This window comes from Pavona decussata, unplaced genomic scaffold (assembly GCF_977016875.1).
Source record: "Pavona decussata unplaced genomic scaffold, jaPavDecu1.1 SCAFFOLD_34, whole genome shotgun sequence".
Classification (NCBI taxonomy): Eukaryota; Metazoa; Cnidaria; class Anthozoa; order Scleractinia; family Agariciidae; genus Pavona; species Pavona decussata.
In genome coordinates this window covers 235,001-251,844 of record NW_028145457.1, presented here as the reverse complement: position 1 = coordinate 251,844, position 16,844 = coordinate 235,001, and the positions used below count along the sequence as shown (strand labels likewise).

Below are 16,844 nucleotides of genomic sequence, written 5' to 3'. Positions count from 1 at the left end.
TATTTGATTTTAAGTCGTTTGCAGCATGTCATAGTCTTGTAAAGCTGACTGTGTTTGCCGTAGGTTCCCGAATACCACGTTTATTTCAAGAAAGTTTTGGGTATCTTAGCTTGGCTGGCATTAAGCTTTAAAATGGGCGATAGTCTACCTTCAGGCTTCCGAAAGTTGTGCGTCAGCGAACACACAAAAAAATAGCATAGTTAATGTAAATGTACCAGCTTTTTGGGCAGCGAGTTGTATGGTCACGATTTCCCTAAAACTCGCAGCTATGAAACTTCAGAGTTCTAAGGCTCATCTGATGAAGAAAGGAAAAAATCTGTCATAGGGTTTCAGCTGATTAAACGCATTTGTTGGTAAAAATAATCTGATGTTTCAAACAATTTTACACTTACAAAAAAAATCCCAAACAATATTGTCGTAAAATTCAAATAGTTTCCATTCCATTGCAGCGGATCTAAAATTGAACGCTTGTATTCACTAGCAATTCACTACAACACATGATTTCTTGTGCTCATTTACAATTTCTCTCAAATATAAATGTTTAACGCCAAGAGATATACGTATCCGCTTTATTCTGACTACTGGCATGTACAGACCTTTACAAGCAACTGTAAAAATTCTTAAAGCAATGTTAGTTGACGTTTTGAAAGTAATCTGGTAATGAAAAAAACAATCCATGCGGTCGTTCAATGTCTGTTGTTTGCCACTACTTAATCAGCTTGAATTCTGCTTTAAATTTCACCATCCAGGGGCGGATCCAGGAATTTCTGAAAGGGGGGATTGTTCACTATTGTAGTAACCTTCAACGCCAGTGGTATGGAAGGCGAGTGACGGCCCCGTGCCTCTGGCGCGAGCTCTTAAGGGGGCCCCTCCTCCCCCCCCCCCCCCCAAAAAAAAAAAAAAAAATGTTTCCGATTTTTCCCTCTAAAGCGCCATTTGCAGCATTCCTGAGACTTGAAAGCGTTGTGAAGGTATGTTATAAAATCTGGAGTTTATCTCATTTCTCAGCCAGAAACCCAAAATATACATATCTTGTTAATCAAACAACGTAGCCTGAAATGGTCTTCTAGGATGAGCTTTTACAAAGGCCTCTCATATCTCGTCTACCTCGAATCTCTCGGGGGTAATGCATAGCAATAACAGCGAGATCTGAAAAGCGTCCTTCAGACATCATTGATCTGGCCCACGTCTTGATCCGTTTCATGAGCGAAAAGGACCGCTCAGACTCCGCACTACTGATTGGTAGAATGCATGCCATGAGAAGAAGACGATGGATGTTTGGAAAAGCATCCTTGTCACACGCGCCAAGTGCAAGAAGAAGATTGCTTGGAAGCTCCTTCTCTGCTTCTCTGTATGCTTGTCTTTCTGGGAATAGCTTCAACGATTCCCAGTTTCTCAGCAAGGTGTAATATTTGTTTGTACCAAACTTGATAATCGCTGTCAATGTTTTTTCTAGCGGACTTGATGTTTCCAATTACTTCGTCAACCATCATGTAAGCTTCAAAAATATCTTGATCCCATTTCTGCAGCTTTGATGCAAGAGCTTCGACTTCATCGTGAGTATTCTTGGTCGTAATGAAAACCTCTGGAATAACAACAAAGAGGCGTTCAGTCCCTGGGCTTTTGTGATAGTATATTTGTCACAATTCCTGCTTCCAGTAGACGATTTCAAATTTGGGTACTCGTGGGGGGAAATAACAGCATCTAGAAAGGTGACAAGAAGCTCATACATTTCCAGGAAAACGTCTTTCCACTCAGCATGTCTTGCATAGACCTGGAAGCAAGTTCTGTGTTCACTGTTGAATTTGTCCCACCTATAATGCACAAGGACAATTGTCGCTCGTAGCTGCTTTTTATATTTTCGTGTACAAAAAGACAAAACAAAACAAAACAATCTATACGATATGTTGATGAAATAATTAAAACTGTAATGGAGACCATCACAGTTAATTCAGGGCCGTAGTCAGACTTTCAGGAGAGGCAAGGTAAGTGTTGCGGGAGCAAAAGGCGCGAGTCTCTATGTATTTAATCGTCGCTTAATTCAAATAGTGAGCTCATGAGTTCTGTGAATTTTGACTAATCTCTGTATTTTGAATTGGACGTCTTGTTCTGTCTGTTTTGAAGGAGACGTGCATGGTTACCATCTTATGGCTGTTGCGTCGGATGCGCTATGAGGGAAATTAAGGGCGATTTAGACGGTACGATTTTGCCTACGATTTGTCTCATGCGACACGCTTACGCCATGCCTACAACACGAATCGTGTCGTGTAAATCAACCTACAACATCCTTACGACAGACGCACACAACACGAAAAATGTCGTAGGATTTTAAAACATGTTTTAAAATCCTACGACAATCGTAGGTAAAGGCAATGTTGAGTGGCGAAAGTTGTGTACGATTTTTACATGACGCAAGCAGCGCGCGCTCTAGAAATCGCATGCGACAGTCGTAAGAGAAAATCGTACCGTCTAAATCGCCCTTTACGTATGCGACTCAAACAGGGTCAATTTTAGATGCCTGCGAACTAAACATTTTTAATGATTTAAAAATCATTTACATTTTTACCTTGATACGTTCACCCGTTATGAGGGTTAAGCAATCGCAAATTCTTTTTGGAAGTAATTTCTTAGCTAACAGTTAACACTGAATATTTAAAAAAAAATTGTGATAAGACTTGGACGATTATTCTAGCTGAACTTAGCTGGTTATGAAAGAAACTCAAAAAGTTGCGAAAAGAAAGTCTGAAAATAAATTAGTATTGGAATGCGATTCGCACAAGGCGTGACCACTACGATACCGGTGCAGCGCTCTGCCCATCTAGCTGTAAACCAAAAAATACATGCGATTATAAGCCCCCCCCCCCCTCCCCCCGATCTAAGCCCCCTTCTAGTTTCGTTCGTGTTGTTAGTTTTTATTTTGTTCCAAACATTGACGTTTCAAAGCTTAATTAAAAAACCAGCAAACGAAAAATGCAATTCGATCAACACTGCTATAGCTCGTTTCCAAACGCTGTTTTTTATAATCCGGTTATAAGCCCCCTCGGATATAAGCACCTCCGTTTAAAAGCCCATCTAAAACCCCTTACGAAGTTGTACAAGCCTATTGCTTATAAGCGGCAGTTTACGGTATCTGATGGTGCCTCATTACAAGCACTACAACACATTCAGTTTTTTTAATGGATTGTCCGTACAATTAAGTTGATTTGGCTACTCAACAACTCAGTACGCACATAAACAGTCGTTTTGTATCAATATTGGTTTGAATGTTTCGAAAGGAATGTAAAATATCAAATATCAAATCTAACAATATAGAATATCAAAGTGAACATAGAGCATTTTTCTAAAACCGCACAGCATACTGTATACAAATTATTTTAAAAAAATTGAAGGGAAAACAAAAGGAAGGGAAAAATAATTTATGCTCCATCCATGAGAGCAGACTCTAGCACCCTTCACAGCTTCCTGTAATCTTTATTTAGGATACCAACGTAACAAAGTGGTTTACAGAAGGGTTGTCAATGCTTCCTTCTTTTTTGCCATCTCGTTTATCAGTGTATACGAATGTATTCAACCAATAAAACAACAGGAGATGATTTTATCATAGAAAAAGTCCCTAAATCTGTCCCTAAATTTTGTTAGAATTTTATTTCAAAGGTGGGCATCAAAGATAATTTCTCGTCACATGTCAGTAAGAGTCACAACTTTAGATTATTGATGCGTGCAACAGTAATATTCCTGTGAGCCATAAGTTTTGCTGCGGAAAATTTAACAGTTGAGATAACAATAAATGACTCTTGATTTAATTGTCAATCAAGCTTAAACTTTGGCATATTGCATTAGTCGAGTAAGCGTCAGATTTCACTTCCGGTTTAGTAAAATACCGAGCAAGACAAGAGACTGGGAATTGTACGGATGTGACGTCAATTCATGATCGCTAATTTCGCGGTTTCTCCATTCAGTTGTTTTTCGTGTGCAGAGGAAGAAAACAGTGTGGACTAAATAATGAAAGGAATATTAATTGCTTATAATGAAACAACTGAGGAAAAGACAAGCTGCTAAGTTAACAATCCTGTATTGACGTCACAGTTATGTTATCCCCAGTCTCAAATCTTGCGCTGTATTGTATCCAACAGGAAATGAAATTTGACGCTTTTAAATGCCTTGAACGCGGGAAAAAAAGCTTGACAGGAAAATTTTCTTTTCGATTTTCATACGAAAGTAACATGGAAATTTGATAAAGCAATTAAGAAAAACTCATACACCCCTTAAGAGGAAAACGTGAAACATCTACAGTAATAAGCGTCAAATATTGTAGGATATTTCTTACTTAGCACCTGAATTACACCGTCAACTGAACATCTGCTAAGTGTAAATCCACTTTCTAAATAACAAGTGATGTCTACTTCTTTACTATCTTTCTTTCGCTGCACTTGTGCTTGGGTGCTAGGAAAAATCAGGTCTTAATGGGTCACACTTGGTGTGTTGGTATCTTCCTCATCATCTCTCATATAATATTATTGTTGGACTAAGATATGGCGTAAAGAAAGTCATTCCCTTTGTCCTGACTCTGGCGGAGTCGCCAGGTTTGGCCAGTTGAAGAGTATATTTCTGCAAAACTGATACCACCACTATTCGATTGAGAGCTAGGGCATATCGATACCCTAGGCATTTCCGAGGACCCATGCCGAACCGGAAAAACGAGCCTGGCACTTGTTTCGTTCCATTGGCGAACCGTTCCGGATCAAACTTATCGGGATTTGCCCAAAACTGCTCCGAGAAATTAAGTGAATGGGTATCAACGCAAACTGGAGTCTGTCGAGAGGAAACACAAGACAATGCTTATATAGCAATTGAGATCTTGATTAAGCACACCCCCTCCCTCCGTCACATGCACCGTCTTCTCCCTCCTCCCCCCCCCCCCCCCCAAAAAGGTGAAGATGTCGATTCTGAAAATGTTTTTTATCTGCCACTAATGTTCCAGTGCAGTAGTAATAGTATCCCTTTTCACACACAAATACAGTCAAAATGGAACAAAGCCGGATTTAGAGCTTCAGCCTAGCCTTGGTAGCAGCCAGGCTCAAGTTAATGTGAAAATCAATTAATGCAAAGCATGCACACAACCATATCACCTGGGCAGTAGCAGCCATGGACAGCTGGTTTTGGTGTCCGAGTGTGTGACTTGCTTAATTTGTTTTATTGATTTTATTGACACACCAATCGCCGTAAAGGCTGATCCACCTTCCCAGCGCATTCCGTGGGAGAACTGCTGTGCGGTTCCCAGCCAACAGCTACCACATGTGTGTTGTGGAGCTGTCGCTAAAAGGGGTGTTTACACCCGCCTTGGCAGTAAAGGGCGCCTGATACACGGCCTTCTGGTCGTTCGGTGCCCGACGGCTATGCCATGCTGATGAGGCCTAACAAGGCCGAAACAGCTGTCCATGAAGCTACTGCCCGGGTGATATGGCTGTGCGCATGCTGTGCTCTGTACTGGCCAGGCCGCGGGTTGGTGTCCGAGTGTGTCACTTGCTTTAATTTGTCTTACAAGTTAATGTACATATCGTATCAAAGGGTACCTAATATTTCTTACCCCTTTGGGAATCTGGTATCCCCCTAGATCGGTCACGTGCTTGACGGTTCTTTCAGGCAAACTGAGCGCCAAAGCTGGGTTCATCCTGGCGCTTTCTTTCAACACAGTCTCCATATAAGGCAGCTTCTTTTCCAGATCCGGGAACGAACTTGGGTCGCATCCCTGCAGAACCTTGTCTATTTCCTGACGAACTCGATCTTGGACGTCTTTGTAGCGAGCGAGGTCGGCTAGAGCAAACGAAGTGGCAGCAAAGCTAACGTCAATGTTCAGAAGAAGAATCTCGTCCAGAGAATGGAGTAGCTGGAAAGGGAGCAACAAATAAGACGAAAAAGATACAATTTGACATCTTATTTTCCCATACCGTCAAATGATAGTATATCATGGGCTTGCGGACCTCTTCGGGCCAAGGAGAGGTGACCTTTCTACCCCATCCCCTCCTCCCGTACATAACAACGAAAATAACATTTTAGGTTTTACTTCAAATGGTTCCAAGAAATGGCCTGATACGTTCAATGAAGATCTTAAAACCTCTCTTAACATTGAATCGTCCAAGGAAAAATCACATCGGTCTCTAATGAAACACATCGGTCTCGCATCATTACTACTTGTTTGTCGAGTGCGATAAGAATTGAGTGGTGAGAGTTTTCTAAATACCTCTGCACAAATCATGCGCACCCATAGACTAATTTCAATGTCTATTTCTTTCAACTGGCATCCGTCTTCAATAAAGCGTTTTCATTTGAAAATTTGTATTTCCTTGGATGAAGTATTGATAACAATATAATTTATGCTTAACTGGGTCGGTCCAGGAAACGAACCAGTTACGTTTAACTTACGTACCTCTCGTTCATCCATTTCAAGGACATGAATTTTCAGTTGCTCCATCATGGCAAAGAAAAAACCGTCACCTGAATTAAGGCGTCCCTCTTCATATTCCTTGAACAAAGATAGATTGAATTCCTCCCAGGCTTGGTTAAAACAACGAGCCTTTTGGTTTGCTTTTGTAGGCAAGTGTGAATAGAAAGGCAGCCTTGTTTCACCGACATTAAACATATCCACCGCTCCTTGCAGCATATCACTGATCTCCAAAATACGGTGAAAATGTTTCTGGAGGACCTCCTTTCCATACACGACGTGCACTAAAACTCGAAGTGTGACGCTGGCCAGACCGCCCTCCTGGAGATCAACGGGTTCACCAACAGGCAAGGTTTCCATGAAGGACCTGCATTCCTGTCCGATCACTTGCAAAGTATTTGAAACATGGTTGGTAGAAAAGTACTTCTCGAAAGGACCTCGACATCTTTTCACCTCTTCTCGTCCATGGCTTGTGGCTAAACAGTTGCCGAGTATGTCCTTGAAGACTGACCCTAGACATGTGAAGTCACGGTCACGCTGATGGGAATAGTGATCTGTGTAGAAAGCTCGAATAGCTTTTGCATCGGCCAAGATCCTGCAAAAGGGAATAGGAACATGGCTATTACTCCTACATAAGATTAAGAGACTAAAAAATGAAAATGAGACATTTAAATTAAAAAAAGCAAACGAATTAGACAACAAATATCACGTAAATGCTCTATTCATTTAAAAGATATGGCTAAGAGTTACATTCACAGAACCAAAATTGGGTAGCAAAACAATCATGAACCATACAAAAGCATTACCCAATAGCTTTCATCAGAATGGTCGCACTTTAGACATTTTCTGGAGGTGTCAAGTCAGAAATAATTGTAAAAGGACTCAACGGATGACTTATTTGTCTGAATCAAATCTGGCTAGAAAAATGGACATCGGTATGGACATTTTTGCAGAGGTGAGTGGAGTTAAAATATGAGGAATAAAACAATATGTTCCTTCAATTTCCAGGAACATATTGCCAGCTGTTGACCTTAATTGAAAGAAGTAATCTGGAAGAGTAATCTCGCATTCTTAAAGATAGATTATGCAGTTTTGTGTCTCTTCTGTCATAGGAATAAAGACCTGTGTGGTACTTACACAACAGGGGTAAAGCAGTGCCAGATGTAGTAAATAGGACCGTGTTTCTTTGACAGCGCTCTCCCAAAGAAGTTGACTTGATTAAAATGCCCCCATGGTAAATTAGGTGGCTCCCCTGGCATTCGCTTCCCATCGCTGCTCCTCCATGGTACACGCAGATAAACTACGAGAAGCTGCAAAGAAAATCGCCTTTGGTTCAAAATTTTGTCGATCAGTCTAGAGTACACAAGTGCGGGGCCTCCCTTTCTGAGCAGTTTAGATTGTGGCGGTCATCTATTTAAAATTTAAAAATCATAAATGAATCGAGATGAAAAGCACTTAATTTTGAAAATTTATATTTTTATATTTAATTTGGAAATTGTGCCAATACCATCAATACTTAATTGCCCACGCAGGGATTTCGCCCAGAAGGCGAAATCCAGAGGAGGCAGTCTTATAGCTTGCGCGTATATTAAAGAAAGTACTTACAGTTGAAATATACAGTCCATATACCAGAAAAAAATCTCGATTTGCTTGAACTGGGGCCGCGAGGAATCGTTGCAGGTTCGTAACGAGGTATATTTTTTCCCGACAGATCCCATATTTTGAACTTAAATTTTGATCCCTGGTTCCAAAATCTTTATAAATCTTGATCCCTGATCCCGTGAAAATTAGTTGATCCCTTGGGTTCAGCTCAAATGCGGAATCTGGGTCCGACAAACGGCGTATAATTGTTGCTTGATTGAACCTGAATAAACTACAAAATGGGTCAAAATGAAGTGTCGCTTGAGTTTTTTTTTTTTAACTTAGTCCCAGTATTCACGAAATGGAGAAAGACTGAATGGGAATTTGACTCCCGTCAGTTCTTCAAGTTATGATTTCCTATCGGCATAATAGCTCCATTTTACTGGTTGCCCAACTCAGTTCAGTCGCACATCAAGTCATAACTCACTATCTGCTTATCCTAATTGTACTGGTTTAACGAAACAAAGGTTGCAAATGACTATTATTGTTCTAAAATCCATACAGTATTTCGAGGAACCAGAATAATTAGATGGTCCTTGCCGCACCAGACTGAGAAAATACTAATTTTAGTTGGGCAGAGAAACGAAACTTGAAAAAGATCTTTCTATCTTTCTCGATTTGCATCAATTTAATTTCAGTGAGAAGCAAATTTGTTATCAAAATCAGTTTGGACGATTCCCTTGCCGCCTTGTAAGCTTCGTGCATTAAGTTTGGTTACCCGGACGTCTCAGGTACCTTCTCTCTAGCATAAGAGACCATATATGAGCTTGGTCAAAAAAAAAAAAAAAAATACAATAAATAGTAGTGTACAATACCAAGTGCAATAACGAGTTCTTTGATAATAGGATTTTGTCTTAAAAAAGACTTCCTCTTTCACTGTCGAAAGGGTTTGTTGCTCTACAAATGAAGACCTCGCGTGATAGATTTAGATAGAGGGAAAATATTGGCAAAAGGCAATGTCCATTGTAAGAATTTTTTCCTAAGTCCTTATTCAGCACTCTAAGACCCAGACCATTTTCGGTAGATCAGTCGCTGCAGTTATGTATAGCTCCAACAAACTGAGTTAATCACAGCAGAGGAGTCATTGATATATACTAAAAAAAGGGCAACATGGTATAAATTTATAAATGGTTTGAACCCAGGAGTCATTTCATAAGTACGTAAATTATGATAATCCGAGTTAGTGTAGTCCCGAGAGGGACTGTTTGGGGTGACTTTGACTGACGTTTCGACAACCTGAGCGGAAGTAATCTTCAGAGTCAAGTGAATTGTGGAACGTCAGTAGGTGGTTAGTCAAAAGTCCGTGGGTCTATTGTCTATAGTAATTTGTACTGTAGGTAATGCACTTGGCAGAGCCCCAGTCGATTCTGCAGTTCGTTTGTAAATGATGCTCAGCAATGTGATTGTTGATATCACATTGCTGAGCATAACGAGCAACTAGAAATGGCGAACCACAGAATCGACTGGGACTCTACCAAGTACATTACCTACAGTACAAATTACTACTTACGACTCACTCTGGAAAGCTGGTTTACTAACTTAGAACAAACGCCACTCATCCGTTGCCTACAACTACCTGTATCATACAAACGACTTACTGACAAAATCAACGAAACAGACAAACAATAGACATTTTACTAACAATAGACCCACGGACTTTTGACTAACAAAAGACGGATCGAAACGCACCAATCACTTTTTACAGTCTTCACAGCCAATAACATCACGGCTTACCGACAAACGACATATATAGAGAGACAAATATACCACCTACTGACGTTCCACAATTCAGTTGACTCTGAAGATGACTTTCGCTCAGGTTGTCGAAACGTCAGTCCTTCTCAGGACTACACTCACCCGGGTGATCATAATTTATGTACTTATGTGATTTCATTTATACAAGGAGTCTCGTTATTGGAACATATCGTTCTGTGAGTTCTCTCCTGTCAGAGGTTTCTTCATTTTGTTTTTTTCTCCTCTGGGAAGTTTATAAATAAATAAAAATAAAAAATAAATATAAATATATTTAATAATTCGGGAAAATATCCACGTTTTGTTGTCAAGCTAGTCCAGAAGATCGTATTGCATACAGTTTAGAACCGCAACAAAATGTTACCGCAAAAATATATTTGAATTTGTAAACGGTGGCAGCTCTTTCCGTCCAATTAAACTGAATTTTGTCATTTTATGATATTTTTCTGTCGGAAAACTTGATCCCTGATCCCCCCGCAGCACTACTGAACTCGATCCCACGGCTTGTGATCCCAGATCCCGGGCCTGTGATCCCTGATCTCACCCCATTTTTTGCCTTTGATCCCTGATCCCATCTACCTCGTTACGACCCTGATTGTTGGGTAATGTTAACGATGACGTTTTATTGTTCAAGGGCGCAAGTAAGAGATGGTCAGGATGACGTAAAACAGAAAATTCCCAAAGGGAGTTTGTGTATTGTGACATCACAAAAAACAGGGTAGCAGTTAATCAAAAATCACTATTTGGGGGGTGCAGAGTATTATGAAAAGAATCGCGTGGTTTGATGTTTGTGTCAGTCGCGTCACGTCGTGTGATTCTGGGGAGCAGCTGATCTTAAGGTAAGAAAAACAAACTGAACTTTTCATTGCATCGTTTCGGTGTAGTTTTTTGACAAAGTACTGTTATTAATCTGACCACGAAAGCATAAGGTTCGTGTTTGTCTGAAATTTGGGATCGAGAGACGGTTGGTAAGTGAATAACTTGAAGAACTTGTCAGTCACGCGTCCATCGTCAGCTACAAGTTTATGACTGGAAGCGATTTGTCAGACACAAATGACTTTGGAGGATAGAAAGACTTAATCCACAAACAAGAAAGTTTTTCTAAACAAACAAGTGAACATCAAACGTAAAAACAACTCTAAACTCTTGTCAGAAGAAATCGCCGCTAAACAATGGAGATACATGTCAGCTCTAAGAACTTTTAAGTATTAAAATACTTGTCTTTCAGTCACGAAGCAAGAGAGCTGAAAACAACTACAAGAGGCAAAGCTCTCGAAAGCGAGATACAACAATGATCAACTTTGCAAAGACGTGGATCTATTAGACTCTCTAAACGAACACCATGTAATCTCACTGCAGACAAGAGAGGATGAAGTTCTTTCTTGCTGCAGATGAATAGAATCAGCATGAAATCACGCGTAACGAATTCCGCGGATCCTATGTCTTCATAGATGACATATATTTAGCGCTGTCTCGTAAAGTCAAGGATCTATTAGACTCTTATATACGTGATAAACGGACATCCTGCAATCTCACGGCAGATAAGCGTGAAATGCTGTGAAATCACGAGTTACGAAATACACGGACTCCATGTCTTTTCAGCGCTGTCTGATATCTTGCAGTTAATGATCCGAGCCGGTAACCTAAACAACTGCCACAGAGCTACAATAGCATACCCAATGGCATATGAAAAACGTCTCCTAACGGCTCGAATGATCATAACGAAAACCTCCATTCAGTATATTTGAGTTTTTCCTGTAAAGATCAAGATAAACATCAAGCAGAGCTAAGGTTTGAAGAGTTTGAAGGGTTTATTACAAATTTATTTGCGAACTGCAGGAGTCGCTTTGGCCCGTCAACACTTTTTAACTCAACCTTGAGAAGGACAACTGTTTTTTCACTTACTGCATTCCCAAAAGTGGTCTCTGAGTTCTTACTGGAAGACATTTTTAATTTCAAAGAGGACACTGAACCACTGAATGAGAAGCTGTTGCTTCTGGAGTATGTAGATTTTCAACTGTCACAGAATGGAAAACTTGTTACAAAGATGCAAAACCATCAACAGAGCAGTGACTCAAGTGACAAAAATAAACGCTCTCCTTTTAATCCCTATATAATAAGTTCTAAATCAGAATGACTATTTCACTTCTTTGCATAGGCAGTAGCCCCGTTTTGTTGGTTGTAGAATATTTTTAAGGATTTTTTCAATTAAAAAACACTGAATATATTAATACTGTCAATATTGTACTTGCAATACCGTACCATAATAAACATATTTAGAAACAATTTGCAACCTCATCAATTTACTATACTCTGTTCATTCCAAATTGTATGCATGCTAATCACAAGCCATGAAGCTGAAACAGACAACAAACTGCAGTTTGCTTCCTAGGATATATTGACTTCTACAAACATTCTGATTCCGCAAGAAAGTGTACAAATGGCAGGTCGTCTAACAAATAGTTGACGGCCACTTTACGTTTTCCTGTTTGTACAAAACTACAGTTAACCTGCTTTCAGCTACCCTTGCTTCCTAAGCCCATCACCTTATTGACCTTTTCTACATCTCCATTGAAATAATACTACAACATAACAGCACTCAACACATGTAGTATCAACTTAAATCACTGGCAAATGAAAATAATGACGCTCTTTACATCACGGAGGCAGTTGTAGTTGATAACTATTACTGGCTTAACAATTGTGCCAATACCCCTAAAATGGTTTCTTCCTAGGATGGGAAGGCGTTTCGTTGGGCATAAGTTTTCACTTGCGTGCAGGTCGAATAAACTGGATTTCACTATCCAAAGATTGCTAACTGTGAATTGCGGTTTCGGATTCTATTTTATCCCTTTTAGGTTCACTGAGCTTGTATGTTTTTTTGTTCGTGCGACAGAGCCTGAATTTTTGTGCACTTTTTTATATGGTAGAATTGAGGAATTGTTTGTAATTGGGTGATTTGTCAGTTTTGTTGCGAAATGCCGTGTTTCTTGAATCTTTTAAAGACCGCGGCGTCGTTTAAGAAGCGGCTTGCCACAGAATACACGACTCCTTTGCACCACGAAAACTGAAATAAACAAAAAGTCCAACTGAACGAATAAAGCTAAGACTAGTTATAATCAAAGATTAGGGAGTGCGTTCGATGATATCGATCAGCTTCGATCCCAGGCTCTCTATCCTTTGCCAAGTTGGTGATGATGTCATCCGCCCCTGGAAAATCTGCGGGGGATGCCAGATAAGCGTCCCAAGATCCATTCATTCGTTGATTGATTATCCCATACATTCTCGACTCCAAACGCAATTAGGAGTGCGTTCTTTCTACGTCGACTGAACGCAAGTATTTCAACGAATAAAAGAAGATTTAACATCCATACTTACAACCAATAACAACAGATTTCGGAAAATTTAAGCTGATTTATTAATGATGCAGAAAACGTTGTAAATTTGAAAGGGAGGAAAATACAACAGGAAATGCGGCATGTGGTATCTTTCGTTTGCAATGCATCTATTAATGTTAAGCTTATGAGGGTTAGGCCGGGCATAGGAAGGGTTTGTGAAGGCAATTCTCTGCCTACTTTTTCCAGTATTAGAGTGCTCCGTAACAAAGTTTGAACTGGCGTTTAACTGACTCTTTTTATCATCCACAGTGGAAAACCGAAAAAGAACGGAAAATATCATTTAGGTTCAAACGCCCTCCCTGGCTGTTCCGTTTTCTCGGGAAATTTTACCGGCTGAGCTAATCCAAATTGTGTTACGGAAACCAAAAGCTCTGGAATGTTTAGTAAATGATAAACAACGTTCATTCCAAGAAACCTAAATTTCCTGTTCGCTTAGGATCTTCCCTACCATATTGATTCCTTATATCTATGACGTCATCAACTTGGTGGAAGAAAGTTTTCAGTGATCACATGACTCTATGATTCCAAGAAACCACAACTTACAACAACCTACGCGAAAAGAGAAAGAACGAAGGGTTCACGCTGAAGGTTGACTATGAAAGCAAACAGAAACCTTCAATTGAGGAAAAGTACTTTTTTATAGCTAAGTAGGGCGGCCAGGATTGCGAACGTCGAATAACGTTACGAGAACTCTCTTACCATTCATTGACTTCTTCGGTTCTGTCTATTTACGTTTATTTACGTCGAACGCGTCAGTGCTAAGTCATAGTTCATAGAAGCCGGTTCAAATGGTAGAGAGAAAGTAGGTCAAGTTACACTATTTTGTACGATAGTAAAAGATGGGCACTAACCTGCAGTAGTTTGTATAGAAGCGGCCAAGCGAACAGAAAACTCAAGAAGACGGCTAAAAATAAGCCATATGTGATATTGTCGGTAAACATTTCCAGTTGTACTCCGCGCTAGATTCTTGGATTGTACTTGCGATGGTCGCAGTGTACTTCTCGTTAATCTACGCCGCCCGGCTCTTCCTTATTTGGTAAAATGTTTTCACCATATTATAATTTTGCCGCAAAGGATAAACCGGCCAAGTCACAAGTAAATCACGAGATCCAAAGCTGCATCATACCAGTTATGTTGCCATACAAAGATTAGAACCATTTTCTTGGAATTATCGTAAAAAAACACGTTTATGGCGCCATACTGCTAGAACTATAACAATGTCGCCTTACGTCATCATATCGACGATCAAGTCACGTTCTTTGAAATCGAGTTGTAAATGGACCATAGTCACGTATGCATACGTTCTTGAACAAAGAAATTGAGTTGAATGAATGTTCTCTTACATCAGCAACCCAGGAATCAAAGATAATGGGATTTTATTATTTTTCAACAAAAATATATCCTTTAAAGCAAGCATGCGCGCTTTTCGTTATAACTGCACTTCGACAATTTTCGGGTTACAACCAGGATATCAACAGTTACCTTACTGTGGTCAAGAACCAATCAGAACACTCGTTGATGTCATTATTTGAAAACCACTTTATGACAACATATAATGTCTCGTGATTGGCTTCAAATCTGCTGCATAAGTTCATTCGTTCATTTCTTTTACGTTCTCATCCAGAGCGAGCATGTCAAACACTGAAGAATCTCAAGCTTTACTGAATGGAAAAATATTTCTTCAGAACAGAAGACCTCTGCTTCTAGGCATCAGCCCTGGAAATCCACACTACTACCAGATGGAAGCTTTGGAGAGACTGTTTGACTTTGCACGAAGGAATTCAGACAAGGTAGGAAAGCGCCACCAACCTCCTCTGACTTTTACAGCGAAATGCATAACCATCGAATTTAAGAACCGAGGGGAGAAATTTTGCTGGATTTCAACTCGTTTAATAACATTAAAATCAAAGACATCTTACATATTGGAACCTTAATCGGAACCCTCAACAGCGTCAAAAAATGACTTTGGTTCTTGATCATGGCTCTTCTCGGTTACGTCATAGTATCTTTGTATAAGTTGTAAGCTCCATGGCCGTAGACCGCATTATCTTCCGTTCACAATGCGCCGTGCTCTTTCAAAAATTCCAAGGTTTCCCCAGTAACCCTCAACTTTTATTATTATTATTATTATTATTATTATTATTATTATTATTAATCCCTGCCTGTCAGTTTTCCAATCGTTCAAGCCTAATACATAATTTGCTTTCCTTTATAGGTGTTACTTTTTATCCCTGACAAAATCTCTGAGCATAACTACCGAGCTGTTGGATCAAAGAATCCCGAGAAATCCGCTCGCATTAAGGCAAATAGGCTGAGGAATAAATGCAATGAAGCAATCAAAACCTGTGGCCTTCGCGACACTTCCTACAGTTACGTTAGATGGATGGACGAGATAGAAACGTGTCCGAAATACATTGAAGCCTACCAGCACATTCAGGACCTGTACCAAGAAAATGAAGAATTCCGAGGCGAAATCAGAGAGGCTACCGAAGCAGCTTTAAGATGTCTCAAAAACGGTCGAGAAAAATCGGATGAAGGCAGCAATAAGGAGAATGAACTCAGCCAGAGTACATTCAATTTGGAAGAAGGAGAAAAGTATCTGCTAAAGGAACTTGCCTTCCTTGAGGCCGTACCAAGTGTTTATGAAAGTTGCCAAGAGTTTGTTATCATGTATCATCGTTCTTGGCCTGTGTTAGAAAAGTTCATAGATGGCTGTTATGACGGCATTGCACGACCATCTTTAGGCTTTGTTGTCTTTGACTGAGTTTCTAAAAATATCCAATGTACAATTTCCCGGAAATAATTTTGATCATTTCTGTTCTGTTAGATTTCCATGAAATGCTTGAAGAGCTCAGTTACTCTCAAAGGCTAAGAAATAAAAACCCAAATATGTTTTTACATCTGTAGTGTGTTCTGTTTGATATGCTCAGAGCTAATTTTCCACGAGCACTCTTGCTAAGCCATAGCTGGCTTCCTGGGCCGGTTGCCGATTTTCGTAGTTGAGTTTCAAACCGGTATAACACGAGGCGAGCTAACCAGACCCTGGTTACATTAAGAGGTTTCGTATGAAAATGGTTAAATGGTTCCTGTACTGAAAAGAATGTATAGAGCGGTTTAATCTTTTTTAATCCATCAACTTAGTGAATTATTTTTCATCTTTCCTATTCCTTTACTTGTCACATCGAAAGAGAAAAATCGATTTACTGTTCGTCCATTTTGTTCTAAAGGGAAATAATTTGATCGCCAACAACTGTTGTCCTGGTAGACGCCATCACATTGAACAAATCTCATTCCTACGGCTAATCTACCAATTTCGGCACTGCTGAGGTAGTTACACTTGATTAAGGGCCGCGGCGATCAGCACTGCTTGGTATTAAGAACACTGAAATAAACACAAGGCCCAACCCAACGAATAAGCTCAGAATATTTCGAGAGATAAAAGAAGATTTAATATCCACACTTACTACCAAGAACAATAGTTTTCGGAAAATTTAAACCAGTTTAATGATGCTGAAAAAGTCATAAATTTGATAGGGAGGGAAATACGACAGGAAATGCGGCATGTGGTATCTTTCGTTGTTAATGCACCTATCCATGTTAAGCCTAGGAGG

The 16,844-nt window shown here is 39.9% G+C and overlaps 2 protein-coding genes across 3 annotated transcripts in view; one reads left to right on the top strand and one right to left on the bottom strand.

Annotated features, from left to right (window-relative positions):
- Positions 1 to 3,154: 3,154 nt before the first annotated feature.
- Positions 3,155 to 16,844, bottom strand: part of LOC146484289 (uncharacterized) — a 21,957-nt gene continuing 8,267 nt past the window's right edge. Inside the window, exons 1-5 of one of the 2 annotated variants that reach the window (XM_085104870.1) lie at positions 14,085 to 14,309; positions 7,580 to 7,752; positions 6,428 to 7,037; positions 5,588 to 5,887; positions 3,155 to 4,812 (exon numbers count right to left, since the gene is read on the bottom strand). In XM_085104870.1, the coding sequence (XP_084960996.1) occupies positions 4,498 to 4,812; positions 5,588 to 5,887; positions 6,428 to 7,037; positions 7,580 to 7,752; positions 14,085 to 14,174 (1,488 nt within the window). In that variant the 5' untranslated portion in view covers positions 14,175 to 14,309 and the 3' untranslated portion in view covers positions 3,155 to 4,497. Of the gene's footprint in view, positions 4,813 to 5,587; positions 5,888 to 6,427; positions 7,038 to 7,579; positions 7,753 to 14,084; positions 14,310 to 16,844 lie in introns of those variants that run through there. The other variant, XM_085104871.1, reaches the window with a different exon arrangement.
- On the top strand, positions 14,850 to 16,133 carry LOC146484290 (uncharacterized). The gene is made up of 2 exons (XM_085104878.1): positions 14,850 to 15,023; positions 15,449 to 16,133. The coding sequence occupies exons 1-2, from the start codon at positions 14,865 to 14,867 to the stop codon at positions 15,995 to 15,997; spliced, it is 708 nt and encodes a 235-aa protein (XP_084961004.1). The 5' UTR covers positions 14,850 to 14,864; the 3' UTR covers positions 15,998 to 16,133.